At 47.6% G+C, this 21,039-nt stretch overlaps 1 protein-coding gene across 1 annotated transcript; it reads right to left on the bottom strand.

Moving 5' to 3' along the window:
* Nucleotides 1-983: 983 nt before the first annotated feature.
* LEP (leptin) lies at nt 984-20,293 on the bottom strand. Its single transcript, XM_007526287.2, has 3 exons — nt 20,229-20,293; nt 4,214-4,385; nt 984-3,925 (listed from the first exon to the last, which is right to left on the bottom strand). Exons 2-3 carry the CDS (start codon nt 4,355-4,357, stop codon nt 3,566-3,568), a joined length of 504 nt encoding a protein of 167 aa, XP_007526349.1. The 5' UTR covers nt 4,358-4,385; nt 20,229-20,293; the 3' UTR covers nt 984-3,565.
* Between the last annotated feature and the right edge of the window lie 746 nt (nt 20,294-21,039).

Below are 21,039 nucleotides of genomic sequence, written 5' to 3'. Positions count from 1 at the left end.
GTTCATCTTTAAGAGAATAAGTTAGTGTGAACCATCCTATGACTCTGAAGACCAAGCCAAGAGTCTTAAATAATTATTCACTGTTCCTTCTCTGGAGACTTCGAGTCACTCCACAGAGGAGGATCTGAAAGGACAGCTGGGAAAATGCTGACAGCACCAGGCCTCTGCTCATTGGCCTGTCACCATGAGCATCGATGCTTGAGTCCCTTGGGGTAGCTACTCAGCACAGCTCATACTTGCTCAGCAGCTCCAGAGGGCCACTGGGGGGTGGGGGGTGCATTATCCTCAAGCCAGTTACCTGCTTGTGCAGATGTGAGACAGGGTGGTCTCTGGGGAGGAGGAAAAAATGAATAGTTTTTTTCTTTATGCTGCTGAGAATCCCAGTCCCTACACCATCTCTCACATCTTTCTTCTCCTTGCAAAGCTAGCAGCTGTGTGCCTGCCCAGTTTTATTCATATACAAAGAGACACACCACAGCACCAGAGTTTCCTCCAGCATCATGGTACCTCCCATATGAACCTGGTTCTTGTGCATGGCAAGAAGGCACCCTACCCAGTAAGCGCTCTCTCAGAACCCACAATTATTATTTTTTGCCTCCAAGGTTAATGCATGGGCTTGGTGCCTGTACTATGAATCCACTGCTCCTGGAGGCTATTTTTCCTTTTTGTTGCTTTTGTTGTTTATTGTTGTTGCTATTGCTGTCATTGTTGTTGGATAGAACAGAGAGAAATCGAGAGAGAAAGGGAAGACAGAGAGGGAGAGAGAAAGGTAGACACCTGTAGACCTGCTTCACTGCTTGTGAAGTGACTGCTGTGCAGGTGGGGAGCCGGGGACTCGAACTGGGATCCTTACACTGGTCCTTTGCACTACGTGCGCTTAACCCGCTGTGCTACCGCCTGACTCCCAAATAAATACATCTTACAAAAATAAAGTCTGTTTATTTTTTAAAAGCCAACTATGATATGAAGGGAAGGAAGTTCACTTATGTGGACTTTCAAGTGGACACTGTGCTGGGCCATATCTCACTGAATTGAGCAAGTACTGGGGTGGAGGGTCTTAAAATCACCAGTCTCCCCAGGACCTGGGTTGATTCTTTATAGATGGGAGTGTGGGGGAGATCTGATACTGGACTGCTGGCTGCGGTTTGTTTGCAGGGAACTGGTGTTTATAGTGGTGTTTATAGTTCCAATTATGCTTTTTTTTTTTTTCTGTTTCTCAAGGCTGTTGTGCACTAAAACACTTGGACTCGAGTGCAGAATGTGCTCCCTGTGCCAGCTCTGTGCTCTAGGGGAATCCTTTAGCCTGAATAACTGGCAGCCAGTGGTGGCCAAACCCAGGCAGAGAGAGTTGACTCCAGAAATGAGGGGAGGCCAGCCAGAACCAACCTTGCCCCCTCACACACAAACAACACTTCTGAAGCCCCTCCATAAAAAGTGACAGAGAACCAGGAGCAGGGAGCAAAGGCCATTTATTGGGATTTATTTTTTTTTAAAGTTATAAAAATATAAAGGACAATCACTTATATTGCGGAAGTTCCAAGCTCCAAGAATGAGCCAGAGTGCAGGTTTTTTGTTTTGTTTTGTTTTGTTTTGTTTTTTTAAGCAAAAGGCTTCTCAAACACCCAAGCCTGACCAGGTAGCTGTGATGGTTGAAGTCATAGTTCTCAATTCAGGTTTCACTCTGTCCATTTCCCATTTCTAAAGTCTCTGTTCTAGAACCTTCGATTCTTAACTCTTTCAACAGCGAATGTATTATATTAACATGTGCCTTTCCCCCTTCCATCTCTCCTTTCTTTTCTTTGTAACTGTCGGCTCTGTTTGTAACTCTCCATCTTTGTCTCTCAGCACACAAAACTCTAAACAAAATCACCTCCTTAATCACACTATGTCTCTCTCCTTCTGCACAATCTGCCTTGAAACCCTTCTAGGACTTACTCCTGGTCTTTCCTGCTCATGCCTGGTCACAGTTCCAGAGAGTGTTACCTGGCTGAAGAAACATTCTGGTAACCAGAGGACCTGGTCTTAGCACCTGTTCACTGTTAGGGTTTTAGGTATTCTCTTTGAAGCTGCATGGCCCAAAAGGTAAAAATACCACCAAGCACAAGGAGGCACTGAAGCGCTCAGCTCTGCATCCCTCACCTGCAGAGAAGGCTCAGCGGTCTGACTGCTTGGTTGCCATGGTAAAATGCCAGCCTTTGCTGAGTGGGGTTTTTGCCATCTAGAAAGCAGAGGGCAGGGCTGGAGTTTTAGCACCCATTTACTGAGCTGCTCTTGCCCACAGTACCCATCAGGTCTGAGTATCAAGTATGCAGTATCACTCTGATTGCTTGGACTCAGATCCCCTTGGGCACACCTGCAGTGTGACAGCTACATCACCGAGGCAGGATAGTGGTAAAGCCAAGCCTCCATGTCCATCCTGTGAACATGACCTCTTGTGGGACAGTGGCCCTGGGGGTGGTGGTAGTGTGAACACACTGGCATGGGGTCCTCACGTTCACTCAGCAGTGATGGCCCAGGTCTGGGGACCTTCTGCTTAAGTCCATAGGCCTCCCCATGAATATATCTTCCTGTAGAGCTAAAAGTCATCCCTAAAGGGGTGGGAAACTTTTGAGCAGCTCACTGCTGCACCCACAGACAGCCTTCAGGTTCAGCTCTGCCATGGCCTTTGCTGTTGTCACAAAAACCACAGGAAGGGACTGCAGAGGGTAAGACAAAAGACCCCAGTCCACCCAAAGGGGGCGCTACCTAAATACAAATCAGAATAGACAGCCCCTTCCTCCTGGTACACCCAGCTAGATATTACACTTGATAAAATCCACATTCTTAAAAAGTAAAAAAAAAAAAAATAGCCTGGCCTTTGCCAGGCAGGGCAATGGCATGGCAAACAATTTCGTTTAAAATCAGGCACAACAGGGGCAAAGCCAGCTATGAGGACAAAAGGCTGAGAGCCTTTTCATCACAGGGCCAGAAATGGGGTAGGAGGGATACAGCACCCCAAGAACACCCAACCCTGAATTTGATCCCCAAAGAGCTAAAAACAAACAAAAAAGCTAGGTTTTCCTGCAAACTCATGCAGGATCAAGGATATCTTAAAGAAATCAGTAAAAAAATAAAAATTAAAAAAATAAATCAGTGCAGCCTGGGTGTTTCCGGCAGTGTGTGTTGATGTAGCCATGAGGGTGTACCCTAAAATTCTCAGGTGGACCCCTGCTCTGACTGCCTACAGGCTGTACAAGCCATCCCCTGGAATCACCCAGGGATATATGAGGGAGGGTAGGTGAAGGGAGGGGGAGGTGAGAAGAGGGGAAACTACAGGAGGGGAGCCGGTGGGAGGCTGGTGAGGGTCCCCTCTGCAGTCCACTGCTTGCTGGGGAAATGGGGTGTGGAGAGAAAAGGGAGTCAAGTTTCTAGCTTTGGCTGCATGCCTTGGACTCTTGTTGCTTTCAGAATAACAGTCTAGGAGAGGAAGTGAGAAATATAATAGAGTCTATAAGGCTCTCTTCTCCCTGGGGACACCCCAAAGCCCAGGTTTCTTTCTTGGGGTGTCAGAGAGAGCCCTGAAGCCTCAGCAGCCCGGGTGGAGCTCCAGCTGCTGCAGCATGTTTTGAAGAACCTCCCGCAGCTTGCCCAGGGTCACCACCTCCATGGAGAAGAGGGAGCTCTCCAGGTCCTCTTCCAGTTTCCCCAGGCTTTCGGAGTGGCTGGCCTGGGGCTTGGGACAGCCTTTGGAGGAGCTCTGCAGGTGCAGGAGTTCCCGGAGGTTCTCCAGGTCGTTGATGACTTGGACACCATTTCTGGAAAGCAGGTTGGTGAGGATCTGTTGGTATATGCTCAGGGTCTGCTCCATCGAGGAAAAACTAGGTTCAGGCTGGAGCTCGGGGATGAAGTCCAGGCCGGAGACTCTGTGTCTGAAGGTGGTGGGCTGCTGTGGGTGGGAAGGAGCATGGAAGGCTCAGTGGGCTACCTGGAGGGCAGTTCCTGGGATGGGCCTTCCCTTGGGGGCTTCCTCTCACCCTTCAACATTGTCCAGATAGGGGCCCTTATTTCTTATGCCAACGTGGCTGCCCAGTTCCTAAGCTGGTCTCTTGTGCCCACCCTTTTTCCTTCCTTATTCCCTCCCTTTCCTTCTTCCTCCCTTCTTTTCTCCCTCCCTCCCTCCTTCCCTCCCTCCCTCCCTCTCTTTCTTCCTCTCGATTTCTCTTTTTCTCTCTACCTTGTGTGACATGCTGTTGATCCTGAGGATAGTGGTCTTGATGAGGGTTTTGGTGTCATCTTGGATCCTTTCGATGGGTACTGCCTCAAGGTAGGACAGGTAGGGCCACAGCCACAGGAATTGACACAGGGGTCCCCAATGCATCTTCCTTCTCAAGATGTGCTTCTTGGGCCTGGGAACAGAAGGCCCCACAGATTGCACAACACTGCTATCTCGGCACTCCTGCCTGCGTTCTTACCAGACACTAGTGAATGTGATTTTTAAAAAATTTCTTCTATTTTTATTGATTTATTGGTGTGCGCGCGCGCGCGCGAGAGAGAGAGAGAGAGAGAGAGAGAGAATTGAGATGGGAGGAGGAGATAGACAGGGAAAGAGACAGAGACACCTGAAGCACAGCTTCACCTCTTGTAAAGATTTCTCCCTGCAGGTGGGGCCCTGGGGGCTCAAACCTGGGTCTTTGTGCATTATAACATGTGTGCTCAAGCAGATGCGCCACTACCCAGCCCATGAATGTGATTTTTTAAAAAGATTGTATTTATCTATTTAGATGAAGACAGAGAGAAATTGAGAAGACAGTAGGAGAGTAAGCGAGCGAGCGAGAGAGAGACAGAGAAAGAGAAACAGCTACAGACCTGCCTTACCATGTTTGAAGCTTCCTCCCTATAGCTGGGAACTGGGGACTTGAACTTGGGTCCTTGCACACTGTAAATGTGCACTCAACTGGGTACGCTATTACCCGACCTTAATTTTTTTTTTTTTTTTTTAACCAGAGCACTGCTTAGCTCTGGCTATGGTGGTGCTGGGAACTGAACCTGAGACTTTGAAGCTTCAGACATGAAAGTACTTTTGCAGAATTATTACGCTGTCTCTTTACCTCTGTAAGTGTGGACTAAAAAGGAGATCTTCTGGTTGGCAAGACAGATCACCTAGATAGCGCACCTGCTGAGCCATGTACACCTGCCAGTAGTTTGGAACTCAGCCCCCACTGTGCTGGAGGAAGCTTTGGAGCTGTGGTGTCTTTCCCTCTCTCTGTTTCTTTGTCCACCTTTTCTATCTGAAATAATGTCAGCTCAGAGTAAGAAGGCCCTGGTGATAACAAAATAATAATGATACTATTACTAATAATAACAACAATAACAAAACTGGCTGGGTGATGAAAAATTGGCCTAGTTGAGTGCATACATTACTATGTGCAATGACCAAGGTTTAAACCCTTAGTTCCCACCTGCAGGGAAAGCTTCATGAACAGTGAAGCAGTACTGCAGGTGTCTCTATTTCTACCTCCCTTCTCCATTTTTCTCTGTCACTACCAAATAAATAAATAAATAAATAAATAAATAAGATATTAAAAACGTAAATCTTAGATGGTGGCACACCTGGTAAAGTGCACACGTCATCATGCTCGGACCCAGGTTTAAATCCCTGGTCTCCACCTGCAAGGGAGAAGCTTCATGAATGGTGAAATAGTGCCACAAATAAATGTCTCTATATCTCTTTTCCTGTTTCCCTCTCAGTTTCTTTTTTAAGAAATATTTACTTATTCATTTATTCCTTTTGTTGCCCTTGTTGTTTTATTGTTTTTGTTATTATTGATGTCGTTGTTGTTGGATAGGACAGAGACAAATGGAGAGAGGAGGGGAAGACATAGGGGGAGAGAAAGATAGACACCTGCAGACCTGCTTCACTGCTTGTAAAGCGACTCCCCTGCAGGTGGGGAGCCAGGGGCTTGAACCGGGATCTTTAAACCGTTCCATGCACTTGGTGCCACGTGTGCTTAACCCACTGTGCTACTGCCCGACTCCCTCCTTCTCAATTTCTATCTGTCTCTATAAAAAACAAAACAAAACACGGCTACCAGGAGTGGTGGATTCATGTTCCAAGCCCCACCAAGAAACCTGCTGGCAAATGAAGAAGTAAATAAATAAATTTAAAAAAATCTGCTTTCTGTCCTGGGTTTCTTTTCTGTAAGACAATTCATTTTTCTAGAAATCCATTAATGAAATGCACGCTCTTGGGGAGAGGCAAAGTCTGATCAATAAAACCACACACAAAGAAGTGTCTGGTAGGCCATAGAGCCCTCTCTCTCTCTCTCTCTCTCCATCTCTCTTTTTTTGTACTGAACTACTGCTCAGCCCTGGCTTATGATGGTGCTGGACACTGAACCTGGGACCTAGGAGCCTCAGGCAAGAGAGTCTGTATTAGACTCCCATTCCCTACCCCCACTGGAGACAGTCTTTTCTGGCCTGGTTTGAAACAAGAAATTGACTAGCCACCTGACTTCAGCAGCCTTCATTGAAGGAGAGACTGGTCTACCTTATTTATTTATTTGTGTATTTATTTTTTGGCACCAGGATTACTGCTGGGGCTTACTCCTGGCACCAAGAATTCACTACTCCTGAAAGACATTTTTCTTTCTATTTTATTTGTTATGACAGAGAAAAATTGAGAGGTGAGGGGGAGATATAAAGGGAGAGAGAAAGAAAGAGAGACACCTGAAGACCTGCTTCCCCCCTGCAAGTAGGGAACAGGGGTTTGAACCTGGGCCCTTCCTTCCTTCCCCCCTCCCTTCTTTCTTTCATCTCTCTCTCTCTCTTCATCTCTCTCTCTCTTCATCTCTCTTTTTTTGTACTGAACTACTGCTCAGCTCTGGCTTATGATGGTGCTGGAGACTGAACCTGGGACCTAGGAGCCTTTTGCATGAGAGTCTGTATTAGACCCCCATTCCCTATCCCCAGTGGAGACAGCCTTTTCTGGCCTGGTTTGAAACAAGAAATTGACTAGCCACCTGACTTCAGGCAGAACATCACTGCTGGAACCTTTGTTCTCCGCCATCCACCCCTGTCCTGGCTTCTATGAGGCTCAGATTAGATACTACATGTACGAGAGCTCTAAGGATGCTGAGAAATGGGCTCAGTTACTGCCTGTTATTAGAGATCAGGCTACTCATCCTCTCCATTACTCTCACAGCAGCCAGGTAATAGCTACTGATGACATTTACCACTTGCATGAGCCCTTTCTCTTCTTTCTTTTCCCCCTTTCCTTCCCTGCTCTCCCCTCCCCTCCCCTCCCCTCCCCTCCTCTCCTCTCCTCTCCCCTCTCCTCTCCTCTCCCCTCTCCTCTCCTCTCCTCTCTTCCCTTTCCCATCCTCTCCTCCCCTCCTATCTCCTCCCTTCCCCTCCTTTGCCCTCCCCTCCCCTTCTCTTCTTTTCCCTTCCTTTCTCTTCCCTTCCCTCCCCCTTTTCTTTTTTCATTTCCTTCCTTTTCTTTTCTGTCACCAACACTTTGCTGGGGCTTTGTGTCTGCATGATTCTACCATTCCCACAGGACCCTGATTTTCTCTCTTTTTTTTTTTCCTTCTAGAAGGAGAGAGAAGAGACACAACACCAATGTTCTGTTACTACTTCCCCCTGTGCATGGTGCTCCTATGAGGTGCCAGGGCCTTGAACTCTGGTCTTAAGGAATGGTAAGGTATGTGCTGTACTTGCTAAGCTATCTCTTGGCCCTTACCACTTGTTTTAACACCTCCCTTCTCTCTTACTGGGTGCTTGCTTGATTTCTAGCACTACACATGCCAGAGTAATGCTCTGATTTCTCTCTCTTGAACAAAGATAAACATAAAGCTAGTTATAAGCTATCATGGGGGCACAAAGTGTGTAGGAGCTCCTGAAATGTGTACTCTGAACTGAGCGTTTTTTGTTTTGTTTTTTGTTTTTTTTGTCTCCAGGGTTATTGCTGGGGCTTGGTGCCTGCACTACGAATCCACTGCTCCTGGAGGCCATTTTTTCTCATTTTTTTGTTGCCTTTGTTGTTATTACTGTTGTTTTTGCTGTCGTTGTTGATAGGACAGAGAGAAATCGAGAGAGAAGGGGACAATAGAGAGGGAAAGAAAAGATACACAGCTGCAGACTTGCTTCACCACCTGTGAAATGACCCCTTCTGCAGGTGGGGAGCTGGGGGCTTGAACCGGGATCATTATGCTGGTCCTTTGCTTTGTGCCATGTGTGCTTAACCTGCTGCACTACCACCTGCCCCCATCACACCCTTTTTATCATATAGACAAAGAGTCAGAGAGACAGAGAGAGAATGAAAGAGACCACAGCACCAAACCTTCCTTCCATGAGGTGGGAGTTAGGCTTGAACCTGGGTCAAACATATGGCAAAGCAGTACACTATCCAAGCAAGCTATTTCACCAACCCTTAAATTGTGGATTGAAGTAGGAGTTAAGAGTAGACATTCATTGCCACCCATTGGCAAAAGGCCACTGGAGCAAAGGCCTGGGGACAGGAGGGACCAGATAATGTCTCCTTTCCTCCTTCCCAGGATGCTTGAAACTTTCAAAGTCACAGAAGCATGAATTATAGAATCAATAATCTGCAGCTCCTTGATTAAGCAGCAGAGTTTTAATGAGATACATGAGGCACAAGGTAATCAAGTTAAATGCATACAAGTCTGTGGCCAATGATCCATGCTAAGTGTGTGTGGATGGGTCTGAAATCATAATCAGATGTAAGTAAATATTAGGAGGGAGGTTCTATAGAGAGCAGAAAAGTTCATTTATGGTGTGTGTTTGTGTGTGTGTGTGCACATTTTGGTTCATCTGAATCACCTAGGAAAAAAAACAAGTGATGTATTTTCTGTCCATTAGTAGCAATATCAATATAATTCCTGACCTGGCAAGATGATGGAACTAGGCATATGAGTTTGATTAAATAGTATGAATAAGAGATGAGTATGTGTTTATATATTATTTATGCTACTTGATCAAAGGTGGGCTCTTTAATCTGAATTTTCTGAAGTGCCAGGGATCAAAGTCAGTTCCCCTCCCCATCCCAATCGGAAGCAAGTGCTTTACTGTAGAGTCACCTCCCCTTCCCTGACCATTTATTTTCCAGATAGAGACAGAAAGGTCAAGAAAGAGAGAGTAAAAGTTATCACAGCACTGAAGCTTTCTTCAATTCTGTTGGTTTAGGGTAGAACCTGAGTCACACACATGGCAAAGCAGTGCGCTATCCAAGTGAGCTATTTCTCCAGCCCTGGCCATTCAGTTTCATTTGCTGGAAGGTTGTGGGGAGGTGAGAGAGAAACCAAAGTACTATTCCACCATCTATGGAGGGCCACTTATATTGTCTTTGTCGCTCCCATGTGATGCCAGAGATTGAACTCATGTAAAGCACTGCTTTCCCGCTGAGCTACCTTCATTGCCCTTAACATGAATTTTATAGGAGAGAGAGAGAGACAGAGAGACAGAGAGAGAGAGAGAGAGAGAGAGAGAAACAAGGCCCAAGAAGATGAATTAACTTGCCCTAAGTTGAACATGGAAGAGGCAGAGCTGGAAGTCCTTCCTAATGTCTAATCAAGGGCAGTTCCTGTGATCATGAACCTACTCTAGAGTAAGCTAATGCATTGCCCCCTAACGCTGACACCACAAATGAAAAATGCTAAGTGATTCAGGAGAAGGTACTGTTTTCTCTTGGGAAAAGTTAGAAGTCTCTTTATGAACTGCTCCTTCCCTGAGCAAACATTCCCACTAAGTGTTTGTGGAGTGAATTAAATATCTCTGACTCCCAAAATGATTCCATGAAACCCTAGCGGAAATGGAGAAATTGGGGTTAAGCCTTGAGATGTCAGCAGTGGGATCTGTCTGGAGTAGTTGTGTGTCTCTGCCAAGACACTTAATTTCTTTGAAGCATTCATTCCCATCAGTAAAAATGGAGTCAGTAAAATAAAGCCAACCTATAAAGCTATAGGAACAGTGCACCTGCCATAAAATAAATTAAGCTGCAAAGACAGTTATCTCTGTGCTAAAAGGTGAGACCGGAGGGAGTAGAAGTCACCTTTGATAATTATACAGTTACTGAACAACTCTTTCTATTGCTGACCTACTCAGGTATACTATAACATGTGGTTGACCCAAATAGGTGTCTCCCATACTGGGATGACTGATATTTCTGAGTCTTCCCTTGATGCACAAGACTGACTCTTTCACCTTTTTCTAGGTTTTCTGTGTTAATGATGCCCTCCTCCCCCAGATAATTTATTACCAGATTACACTGGTTATTGTAACGCTCACACATTGGCCACCCTGTAATCTTTAGCAAACAAATACAGATATGTAAGCCCTCTCTACCCCACCCCCACTGATAATGTGGTCTCAGTAGATGCTAAGAGGAAGTTTCAGCCCCTTGAAATGGGGCAAAATAGCTCACTTGTATAGTGTGCCTGTTTTTGCCATGTATATAACCCAGGTTTGAGCCTGGAGCCTGCCACATTGGAAGAAGCTTTGGTGTTATTCTGTCTTTCTTTATCGCCTTCTCCCAGTTTCTGTCTCTATCTGAGAATATCAGCCAGAAATAGTGAAACCCCAATGACAGCAACAACAACAACAACAAAAAGTAAATAAAGAGAAAGAAAAGAAACAAGCAAACAAGTATGTAAAAAATGAAGGAAGGAAAGAAGGGAGGTGGGAATGAAGGAAGGAATGAAGGAAGGAAGGAAGGAACGAACGAAGGAAGGAAGGAGAAATTGAGATGTTTCACTGAGGTGTCTGCTTAAAAGAAGCAGTCAGGGGGGAGACTTTTGCAGAAATTGTAGTGGGTCCATGTGAGATCAAACTGATGGGTAGGGCCTGTCCACCGGACCCCGTTTCAACTAGTTCATACACACAATGCACTACACACACACACACACACACACACACACACACACACACACTGCACTACACACACACACACACACACACACACACACTGCACTACACACACACACACACACACACACACACACACACACACGTGTACACTTCACCCCTTCACCCTTTTGGCAGAGGCTGCTAGTGCTCTCCAATATCTTTTCCTTTTTCCCTGCCTTGTCTTAGAAAGGACTGTGGCCATCCAGCATGAATGTCCAATTACCCACCCTCTCCCAATCAGCTCTGGCCATGTAACTAAATACTGGCCAATGAGATGCAACCACCTTTCATGATGGGTGCCAGTACCTGCCCCTGCTCATCCCTTCCTCCACTCCAGAGCCTCAAGGGCAGACCCAGTAGAGGACATCAGGGTGCCACTTTGGATCAGGGAGCCCAAGGGCTCACGCTTGAAGTGGCAGAAGAGGAAGTTGGAGGAGCCCTGTCCCTGAGCACCTGGTGGGGCTGAGGCACCATACCAGCCTGGAGCTGCTTTCTCCATGGACTTGTGCTGTGTGCATATGCAAAGCTATCACCTCCATCTTGGTTAAGACATTGTAATTCCTTACTAGATCTGCTAGGTTAACACTTATGAATCTATATGCTCAGACATGGGCATCAAGAAAGAGAAGGTGCTGAGTCTTCCTTGACTGAATGTCAGTAGTTGAAGGGTGTCTGGCTGTGGTCTGAGAAAGAATGGAATGAGAGATCATCTGGGAAAGGGAGGCTGTTGTGATGGTGGTGAGGGTGGGGATTGGGGCTAATTCAGGAGAGCAGATACAACTTCAGTGAGCATGGCACTGGCTCCTAGTCATCACTCCCTACATATTTAGTGTGTGGGGACAACTGCTGTTAAAGTCTGGTTTGAAAGCAGGGACACTGGTCTCAGCTACAAAGGATGGAAAAGCTACCATGAGACAGTCAGTGAGATTGCAGGGCCAGTTCCTGAAGCTGCACAATTTCAGGATCAAGTTCTTCAGACTCTCTCCTTGGAACATCAGACACACAGAATGTGGCCTGGTGATGGCTCACCTGGCAGAACGAAAACATTATCATGTATGATGACCAGGGTTTGAGCCCTCAGCTGCTGCGTGGGAGTACCTGCAGGGGGAAAGCTTTCCAAGCAGTGGAGTGGTGCTATGATGTCTCTCTTCTCCCTCCTTTCTCTGTCTCTATCTGTGTTTCTCACTTTCTATCAAAAAAAAGAAAAAAATGGCTTCCAGGAGTAGTGAGGTGGTGCAGGCACTGAGTCCCAATGACAACCTTGTGGCGAAATAATGATAAGAAGAAAGTAGGAGCTGGGTGGTGACACACCTGGTAAAGTGTTACTATGTCCAAGGCCCTGGGTTCAAGGCTGTGGTCCCCACCTGCTTGGGGGAAGCTTTATGAGTGGTGAAGCAGTGGTGCAGGTATCTATCTCCTTCCCTCTGTATCTCCCCTTTTCCGTTCAACTGCCGTCTTCTCAAATTAAATAAATAAATGAAAAGAAGAGGAGAAGGGAAGAGGAGCAGGAGAAGAAGGAGGAGGATGAAGAAATAAGATTCTTTGGGACCAGGTGGTGGTGCACCTGGTTAAGTGTACACATCACAGTGTGCAAGGACCCAGGTTCAAGCCCCTGGTCCCCACCTGCAGGGGAAAGGTTGAGTGGTGAAGCAGTGATGGAGGTGTTTTTCTATATCTCTCCCTTTCCTCTCAATTTCTGTCTGTCTCTATTCAATAATAAACAAAAAGTCAGATTCTTCCACAGAGCATGGGCCAGGTCCCAACCACTTCTGGTCTCCTTGCCATGCAGATTGCCTTCTCTGGCAGAGAGAAAATAGACTTTTTTTTTTCCCTCTAGGGTTATTGCTGGGACTCAGTACCTGCACCATGAATCCACTGCTCCTGGAGGCTATCTTTTTATTTGTTGCCCTTGTTGTTTTATCATTGTTATGGTTATTGTTGTTATTGATGTTGTTCTTGTTGGATAGGACAAAGAGAAATTGAGAGAGGAGGGGAAGACAGAGAGGGAGAGAGAAAGATAGCTGCAGACCTGCTTCACTGCTTGTGAAGTGACCCCCCTGCAGATGGGGAGCTGGGGCTCGAACTGGGATTGTTGTGCTGGTCCTTGTGCTTTGTGCCATTTGCACTTAACCTGCTGCGCTATCATCCAATCCCCAAAATAGACTTTCTTAGGGGCCACAGAGGCTCAGGTCCAGGGTCTGTTAAAGTCCTGAGTTCCCACCCCAGGCCATCAGTCAGCCACTGTGAGAGAGCACAGCTGTGACCACACCCAGCTACTGCTTCCAGCCCTGAGATTGGGGAAGATGGAGATGGAGAATGGGGAGGACTGGAGGGAAGGCTTGAGACTGAAAGTATGGAATGTGCTGATTTACCCATCTGCTGGGGTTTTGGGGTAGGGGCTGTCCAGCTGGCAGGTGAAAGTCTCAGTCAGAGAGAAGTTTCCAGTTGCAGGTGGCAGCCTCAGACAGGACTGAGTAGAGAGAACAGGATGGGCATAGTGGGGAGAGAAAGTCTGCAAGGCCTTTCTTTCTAGAAGCCTCCAAAGTGGCTGTGAGCATTTAAAAGAGCTGTGATTTGGGGGGCCGAGTGCACATGGCCCAAAGTGCAAGGACCAGCACAAGGATCCTGGTTTGAGCCCTCAGCTCCCCACCTGCATGGGGGAATCGCTTCACAAGTAGTGAAACAGGTTTGCAGGTGCCTATCTTTCTCCCTCTCTGTCTTCCCCTCCTCTCTCAGCTTCTCTCTGTCCTATCCAACAACAACAATGGCAGCAGCAACAACAACAATAACAACAATGGAAAAAAAGATGGCCACCAGGAGCAGTGGATTCACAGTATACCCCCCAGTAATAACCCCGGAGGCAAAAAAAAATGTGATTTTCCTAAGAGCTGAAGCAAGAGCTCTGGGACACAGCCCCAAGGTACAGCACATGTATAACCCACTATTTTTTTTGGACTCTTGGCACCAAAAAAAAAAAAATCCATAAAGATAGTTTCATTGGAGCCAGGGTGGGGGGAGTGGGGAGTTGGCGGTATGGGGGTGGGAGAGTAGATATCTCAATTCCTTGGCACTACATGAAAACAAGAAAGAAAAACAAGTAAAATATTCTATGAGGACAAGTGAAATGTTCTATGAGAGGAAATAGCTCACTTGGATAGTGCACTGCTTTGCCATATGCACAAGTCCAGGTTCTAGCCTAGTCCCTACTTCACTAAAAGAAGCTAAGTGCTCTCTCTTTCTCTCCCTCCCTCCCTCTCTCTCTCTTTCTCGCCCCCTCTCTGACAAAAATAAAAATAAAAAAGAAAGAAAGGGTTCTTGGGAGACAGCATAATGGTTCTGCAAAAGACTGTCATTCCTGAGGCTCTAAGGTCCCAGGTTCAATCTCCAGCACCATTGTAAGCCAGAGTTGAGAAGTTCTCTGGTTTCTTTCATTAAATAAATAAAAATATAAGTCAGAAACAGAAGGATGAATATGGGATGATTTCATTCACAGGCAGAAGTTGAAAAACAAGATCAGAAGAGAAAACAAACAGAACTTGAACTGGAGTTGGCGTATTGCACCAAAGTAAAAGACTCTAGGGGTGGGTGGGTAGGAAGAATACAGGTCCAAAAAGGATGACAGAGGACCTAGTAGGGGTTGAATTGTTATATGGAAAAATGGGACATGTTATGCATGTACAAACTATTGTATTTACTGTCGAATGTAAAATATTAATTCCCCAATAAAGAAATTAAAATGAGTAAATAAATAAGATATTTTTTTTTAAAAAAAAGGAATGAAAGAGAAAGAAAGAAGAGAAAGGGAAAAAGTAGAAAAAGAAAAGTGAGCCGGGGAGATAGCATAATGGTCCTGAAAAGGATTTATGCCAGATGTTCTGAGGTCCCGGATTCAATCCCCAGAACCACCATAAGCCAGAGCTGAGCACTGCTCTGGCCTCTCTCTATATACACTACTTCCATCAAATAAATAAAATAAAATACATCTTTAAAAAGAAAAGAAAGGGAGCAGGTGGTGAAGCACCTGGTTAGGTGCACACATTACAATGTGCAAACCCTGGGTTCAAGCCCCAGGTCCCCACCTGCAGGGGGGAAGCTTTACAAGTGGTGAAGTAGAGCTGCAGGTATCTCTCCCTCCCTCTCTCCCCCTCCCTTCTCAATTTCTCTCGGTCTCTATCCAATAATAAGTAAATAAAGATTTACAGAAAAGGAAGAAAGAGAAATGTTCTGAGTGGACAAATGAGCCACTGGCATTTCATTTGCTTTCCATGTTCTGTATGCAGGGTCTGGAGACAGAGGTGGAAAGAGGGCCCTGGGGGCAGGCAGGGGGCAGGGAACGATTTGTACCTCCCAGAGACCCACTCTTTACTCACTGGCACACCATCACCCACTCTCTCCTGCTTCTCCTAGCTTTTGTGTAGGGCTAACTTCTCTCTCTTTTAATTAAGACTCACCCCCCACCATGTTCCCCCATCATCCTCAGCATGGGGCACCTGTCATGAGTGTAGTGGAAAAGGAAGGAGAAGAGAGCAGAGAGGCACATTTAACACACCACAGTCCTGCCGCCCTGCGCCATTCCCCTCACCCTCACCTGACACCTCCCCTGCATAACCCCACAACAATTCCCTCTATTACATAACCCAGAGTGCTGTTCTGGTCTTTCTCTCTTCTCCCTCTCCCTTTCTCTTTCTGAAGCTCATGAAATAAAGTATGTGTGCAAGGACCCAGGTTCAAGCCCCCAGTTACCAATTTGCAGGGGTGGGGGGGGGAGCTTTACAAGCAGTGAAGCAATGCTGAAGGTGTCTTTCTTTATCTATCTTCCCCCTCTTATACAATTTATTTCTGTTCTATCAAGTAAAAAGAAGAAGAAAAAAAGTGAATAAAATGGCTGCTGGGAGCAGTGGACCTGTAGAGCAGGCACAAAGCCCCAGCCATAAATAACCCTGGTGACACAATAAATACATATATAAAAACACTGAGGCTAGCAAAGGGACCAGTAGGAATTCTTTTGTATGTGGAAGTTCACCATCCCAGGCTATTTTTTTCAGAGAGAGAGATAGACAGATAGATAGAGAAATATCATAACACCTGAGCTTCCCCCAGTGCCATAGTACCTTCCACATGGTGCCAGGGTTTGAACTTGGGCCACATACATGCAAGGCTGGTGACTTATGTGATGGGTAGTCTCTCCAGCCCCTTGCCCAGCAGAAATGCTGAGAAGTTTGTAAAGAAGTCAAGAAGCACTTCAGTTGCCAGGGGACCTTTCCCTGAGGACTTTGCATGGCAACTATGGAGCACTGGAGTTCTCTCCAAGCTCCTCTGCCAACCCAAATGCTCCCTGCCTTGGACCCAAGGCTCCATTATCTGTCTGGCTTCTTTTTTTATTTTCCCCAGAAAACTGCTGAGCTCTGGCTTATGGTAGTGTTGGGGATTGAACCTGGGACCTCAGAGCCTCAGGCACAAGGGTCTCTTTGCAGAACCATTATGTTGTCTCCCCAGTCTGTGGTTCCTGCTCTTGGGCTCTGGGCATCTTGACCTCTCAGAAACCTGTTCTGCCCACTCCCCTTTCCTATGACATCCTCCTGTCCCAGAGTAACATTCTCCACACGTCCTCCTATCTGGGACACCCCATTAAACAGACACTATTTGAACACAATAGGGAGCAAGCCTCCTCTAGGATTGCTCATGTCAGCATGGTCTCTGGCAGGTCTTGAGTTTCAAATCTAAGCAGGAAAGACAGCATAGAGCAGTGAGCAGGGACCCAAGGTATGGTTACTGTCACACACACACAGCAGGTGCCAAAGGTCAATGGGGACTGGCATCTAGTGTGTTGTCTCATTTCTCTGTTTATTTTTACTGTTAATTTGTTTGATAGACAGAGAGAAATCAAGAGGGAGAGACACACCTTCAGCACTGCTTCACCACTTGCAAATCTCTCCCCCTGCAGGGGGGGGGGAGGTGTCTGTGGACTTGAACCCGAGTCCTTTACACATGGTAATGTGTACTCAACCGAGGGCATCACCACCCAGTCTCAAGGTGTGTGGTTTCTAAGCAAAAGCTTCAGTTCTGGGGCTTCACAGCTTTGCACTGACACACACATGCACACACACACGCACACACACACACGCACACGTGCACACACACACAGGGTTGGGGGGAGGATGTACCAAAGCTTCCTTCAGTGCAGTCTCAAATGTGGTCTGTACACATGGCAAAGCAGGGCACTAACCAAGTGAGCTATTTCTCTGGCTCAATACCACCTTTCTTCCTGTTTGTGTAGACAGAAGAATTCCAGGGCCCTCACCTGATAGCCAGATGAAGTCCATAGACAATGACAAGAGACTGTAGCTCCATCTGCCTGTCAACCACTTGAACACCCTTCCAGTAGGCACCCATCCTGGAGACCTTGACCTCCCTGAAGCCCTGCTCTCTCCCTGACCCCTACCAGATAACGCATAACCCATGACCTGGGACAAGAGTGCCCCCAAGTGGCCACCTCTGCTCCTGCATGGGCCACTGGGACACAGAGGCATCCGCCTGGGGCCGGGACAGGGATTGCAATCTCCCTGGCTCTGTCCTGGGCACTGAGAGTTATTTCCTGGAATAGAGGGGAGGGCAGGAGGAGGAAAATATTCACCCCCCCTTAATACCAAGAAGAGTTATTTTGGGCATAAGAGGTACAAAATATGAGAAAGATGCCCCTTTGGCCAACATGGACCCATTCCCCTCAGCCCTGTGTCCTCAGCTACTTAAAAAGGAAAGGACTGAAAAACATCTGCTGCTTCCCCCGGCCTTCTCCCAGGATCTCAATCAGAGCCCAAGGGTGGCATCTGGGAGCAAGCTGGCTATTTAAAAACCTCCTTCCTAGGGGCCACTATGCAAAGACCTGGGTTCAAGCCCTCAATCCCCACCTACATGGGGGAAGCTTCACAATTGGTGAAGCAGTGTTCCAGGCGTCTCTCCTTTTCTCTCCCTCTCTATCTCCCCCTTCTCATAGCTTCGCCTTCCTTTCTTAATTTCTCTCTGTCTCTACCAGGAAGGAAGGAAGGAAGGAAGGAAGGAAGGAAGGAAGGAAGGAAGGATAAAACCTCCTTCTTCTGACATTTGGCTCTGCAGACCACGCAGATGGGAAAGACAGTGAGAGCTTCTCTAACACAGTAAGGGACATGATAGGTGGTTATTTTTGTAAAGTAGAGTCACAGGGCCTGGGCAGTGGTGCACCTGGTTAAGTGCACATGTTATCATGTACAAGGACCCAGGTTCCTACCTGCATGGGGGAAGCTTCACAAGGAAACAGTGCTTCAGGTTTCTCTCTCTTTCTCTCTCCGTATTTCTTCCCCTTCCCTCTCAATTTTTCTCTGTGCTATCAAATTAAATAAAGTTAAAAATATTTTTTTAGAAATAGGGAAGTCACCCAGTTTGTGCTTTTGGGGCAGAGTCTTTAAGTCCCTGTCCTGCCTTCCTTGCTGCCCACGCTTCCTGCAAATACAAACATCCTCCTCCTTCTCTTTCTTCTTCTTCTCCTCCTCTTCCTCTGACTCCTCCTCCTTTTTCTTTTCTCTCCCCCTCTCAATTGCCAGTGAGGTTATCATTGGGCTCAGTGCCTGCAAGATGAATCCACCACTCCTGGTGGCCATTTTTTTCTTTTTTTCCTTTCTTTTTTTAAAAAAGATTTTCTTTAAAAATTTTTTTTTGGGGGGGAGTCGGGCAGTAGCACAGCGGGTTAGGCGCAGGTGGCACAAAGCCCAAGGACCAGCATAAGGAAACTGGGTTGAGCCCCCGGCTCCCCACCTGCAGGGGAATCACTTCACAGGTGGTGAAGCAGGTCTGCAGGTGTCTATCTTTCTCTCCCCCTCTCTGTCTTCCTCTTCTCTCTCCATTTCTCTCTGTCCTATCCAACAACCATGACATCAACAACAATAATAGCTATAACAAGGGCAACAAAAAGGGAATAAATAAATATTTTAAAAAATTATTTATTTATTGGATAGAGATAGCCAGAAATTGAGAGGGTAGGGGAGATAGAGAGGGGGAGAGAAAGAGAGACACCTGCAGCCCTGCTTCACCACTTGCAAAGCTTTTCCCCTGCAGGTGGGGACTGGGGACTTGAACCCGGGTCCTTGAGCGCTATAACATGTGCACTCAACCAGGTACGCCATCACCCGATCCCATTCTTTTCTTTTCTTTTCTTCATAGAGACAGAAAGAAATTGAGAGGAAGAGGGAGATAGAGAAAAAGAGAGATGCCTACAGTATTGCTTCATTGCTCTTGAAGCCTCCCCTTTGCAGGTGGGGACTGGAGGCTCCAACCTGGGACCTTAAGCATAGTATCCTATGCTCTACCAGATGTGTCACTGCTGGCCCCCAAGTTGCGCTTCTCAAGTTACAACCAGGTCACTTGTCTCAGTGGGTTCCAAGTGAGGGCGTCGTGTTTCTTGAATGTGGGAGGCTAGGGACCTACAATAGGAGGAGGCAGGTTGTGCAGGGGTGTTGGTGGTCTCCCTGAGGCCTACCTGCCCTAGTGGCTGATTGTCTGGGCTAGGAACCCAGGACTGTAACAGGTGCTTGCCATGACCTATGTCTGTTACCCAAGAGAACTCCTGTTTTATCTCTTCAGGAAAAGGTGCTCTACATGGCTATGAGATCAGATGTGATTGAGACTCGGCCTAAGTTCCAGCAGAGAATCTGACTTCTTTCTGACCATTTTTCTCCCCATCCCAACCCCATAGTCACCTACACACACACACACACACACACACACACACACACACACACACACACACACATCCCTCCCAATCTGGTGGCCTTCTCCACCCTCAGCACCCTAAGGGCAGACACCTTCACCGCTCTGGGAAAATGAATCCTGACTTCTGGTCCACAAAGCAAAATCTTAGCAAGATCTTCAGAAACGAGGTGCTTGGACCCATGTCCTGCACCCTAACTCCAAAAGGGAACAGCGTCCCCTGATCTTCGGGAGGGTTGTGTTTGCAGCGGTTTCTAAAGCCTGAGAGTAGTGTGGCTAGAGGCACTGACTTTGCCCTGGAACCCCAGCCGACTTAATTTTTTAGGGAGGGACAGAGTTTTCTCGTGGGCAGCCCCTAGCCCCCACATACAGCACAGTCCAGAAGTCTTCGCTCCCCCATGACAGCGCCTTACTCCTAGGTTAGTGCAAAGCTTCTGCCAGAGTCCAGAAGCCAGCCACTGAGCCCTGCCCTCTCCTGCCTCAGTTTCCCCCAAAGTCCCGGCTGGAGTAAGGTGCAGCGACTTGCCCAGAAAGATAAACCGAGAGGGAGAAAAAGGTAGGAGGCCTTCACCCTCCAGAGACCTTACCTTGCAGGGTCTGGCGCGGGGTTCGCTGCAGGGCTCCATGCCTGACGGCCTCCTCTTATAGCCGCCCGGCGCAACTTACGCAACCCCCCGCAGGCCAGGAGCACCCTGAGAGCCCGCCCCGCCTCGCCCAGCCCCGCCTCTCCCCTCCCACCTCGCCCCACCCCGCCTCACCCTGCCTGGTTTGGGGTTGCGGGCTGTATTGCCCGGGGCTGCGGGTTTCTGGAGCCTGCGCGCACCAGCGAGTCGTACTCGCATCTTCGGGTGGGACCCGAAAGTTTTGGGGGTGAACTCGAGGTCACCAGGATGTGTCTCTTGGACTGCAGGGCGCACAATCACAGGGGCACCTGTAAGCTGGCCTGGGGCTTAGATGCGTCCCTCCCATCTCCCCATCCGAGGAGACCCGACGGCCTTGGAACTGTCCTGCAGTGCGCCCTGCACTGCGCCCCTGCGTCCCCAGATCCGAATGGGCGCTCTCTCCTGCTCCACCCTGGCTCAGGCTCGGGTTCTGAGACTCAAAGAGTGGGGGTGGAGGAGGCTTGGGATTGGCACCCCCGGGGAGACACAGGTGTCCTAGTTACCAGAAGCGTGTGTGGTTGCGGGGCTGTGGGGTGGGTAAGAGGATTGCGCTCACCTGTCGCTGATGGCTTAGCAGGTGGCCGCCCTTGGAAACTTCCTCCTGATGAGAACTGGCTACCCAGAAGCTGTACGCCCCCCATTTCTATCTCCCAACACCTAAGGACTCTCAGTTCATGTCTCCGTACTGGTTGCAAAGGGCTTCACTTCACTTTTAATTTCCAACCTTTAATTTATT

The sequence above is a fragment of the Erinaceus europaeus genome, chromosome 8 (genome assembly GCF_950295315.1).
Source record: "Erinaceus europaeus chromosome 8, mEriEur2.1, whole genome shotgun sequence".
NCBI classification, from domain to species: domain Eukaryota; kingdom Metazoa; phylum Chordata; class Mammalia; order Eulipotyphla; family Erinaceidae; genus Erinaceus; species Erinaceus europaeus.
This window is presented reverse-complemented; position numbering and strand designations above follow the sequence as displayed.

What these genes read in the sequence shown, in the direction of transcription:
- LEP (XM_007526287.2), bottom strand. Translation starts at nt 4,357, where the DNA reads ATGCATTGGGGACCCCTGTGTCAATTCCTGTGGCTGTGGCCCTACCTG. An exon ending in TCAACAGCATGTCACACAAG is followed by an intron (nt 3,926 to 4,213) that starts GTAGAGAGAAAA and finishes TCCCACCCACAG; the next exon opens with CAGCCCACCACCTTCAGACA.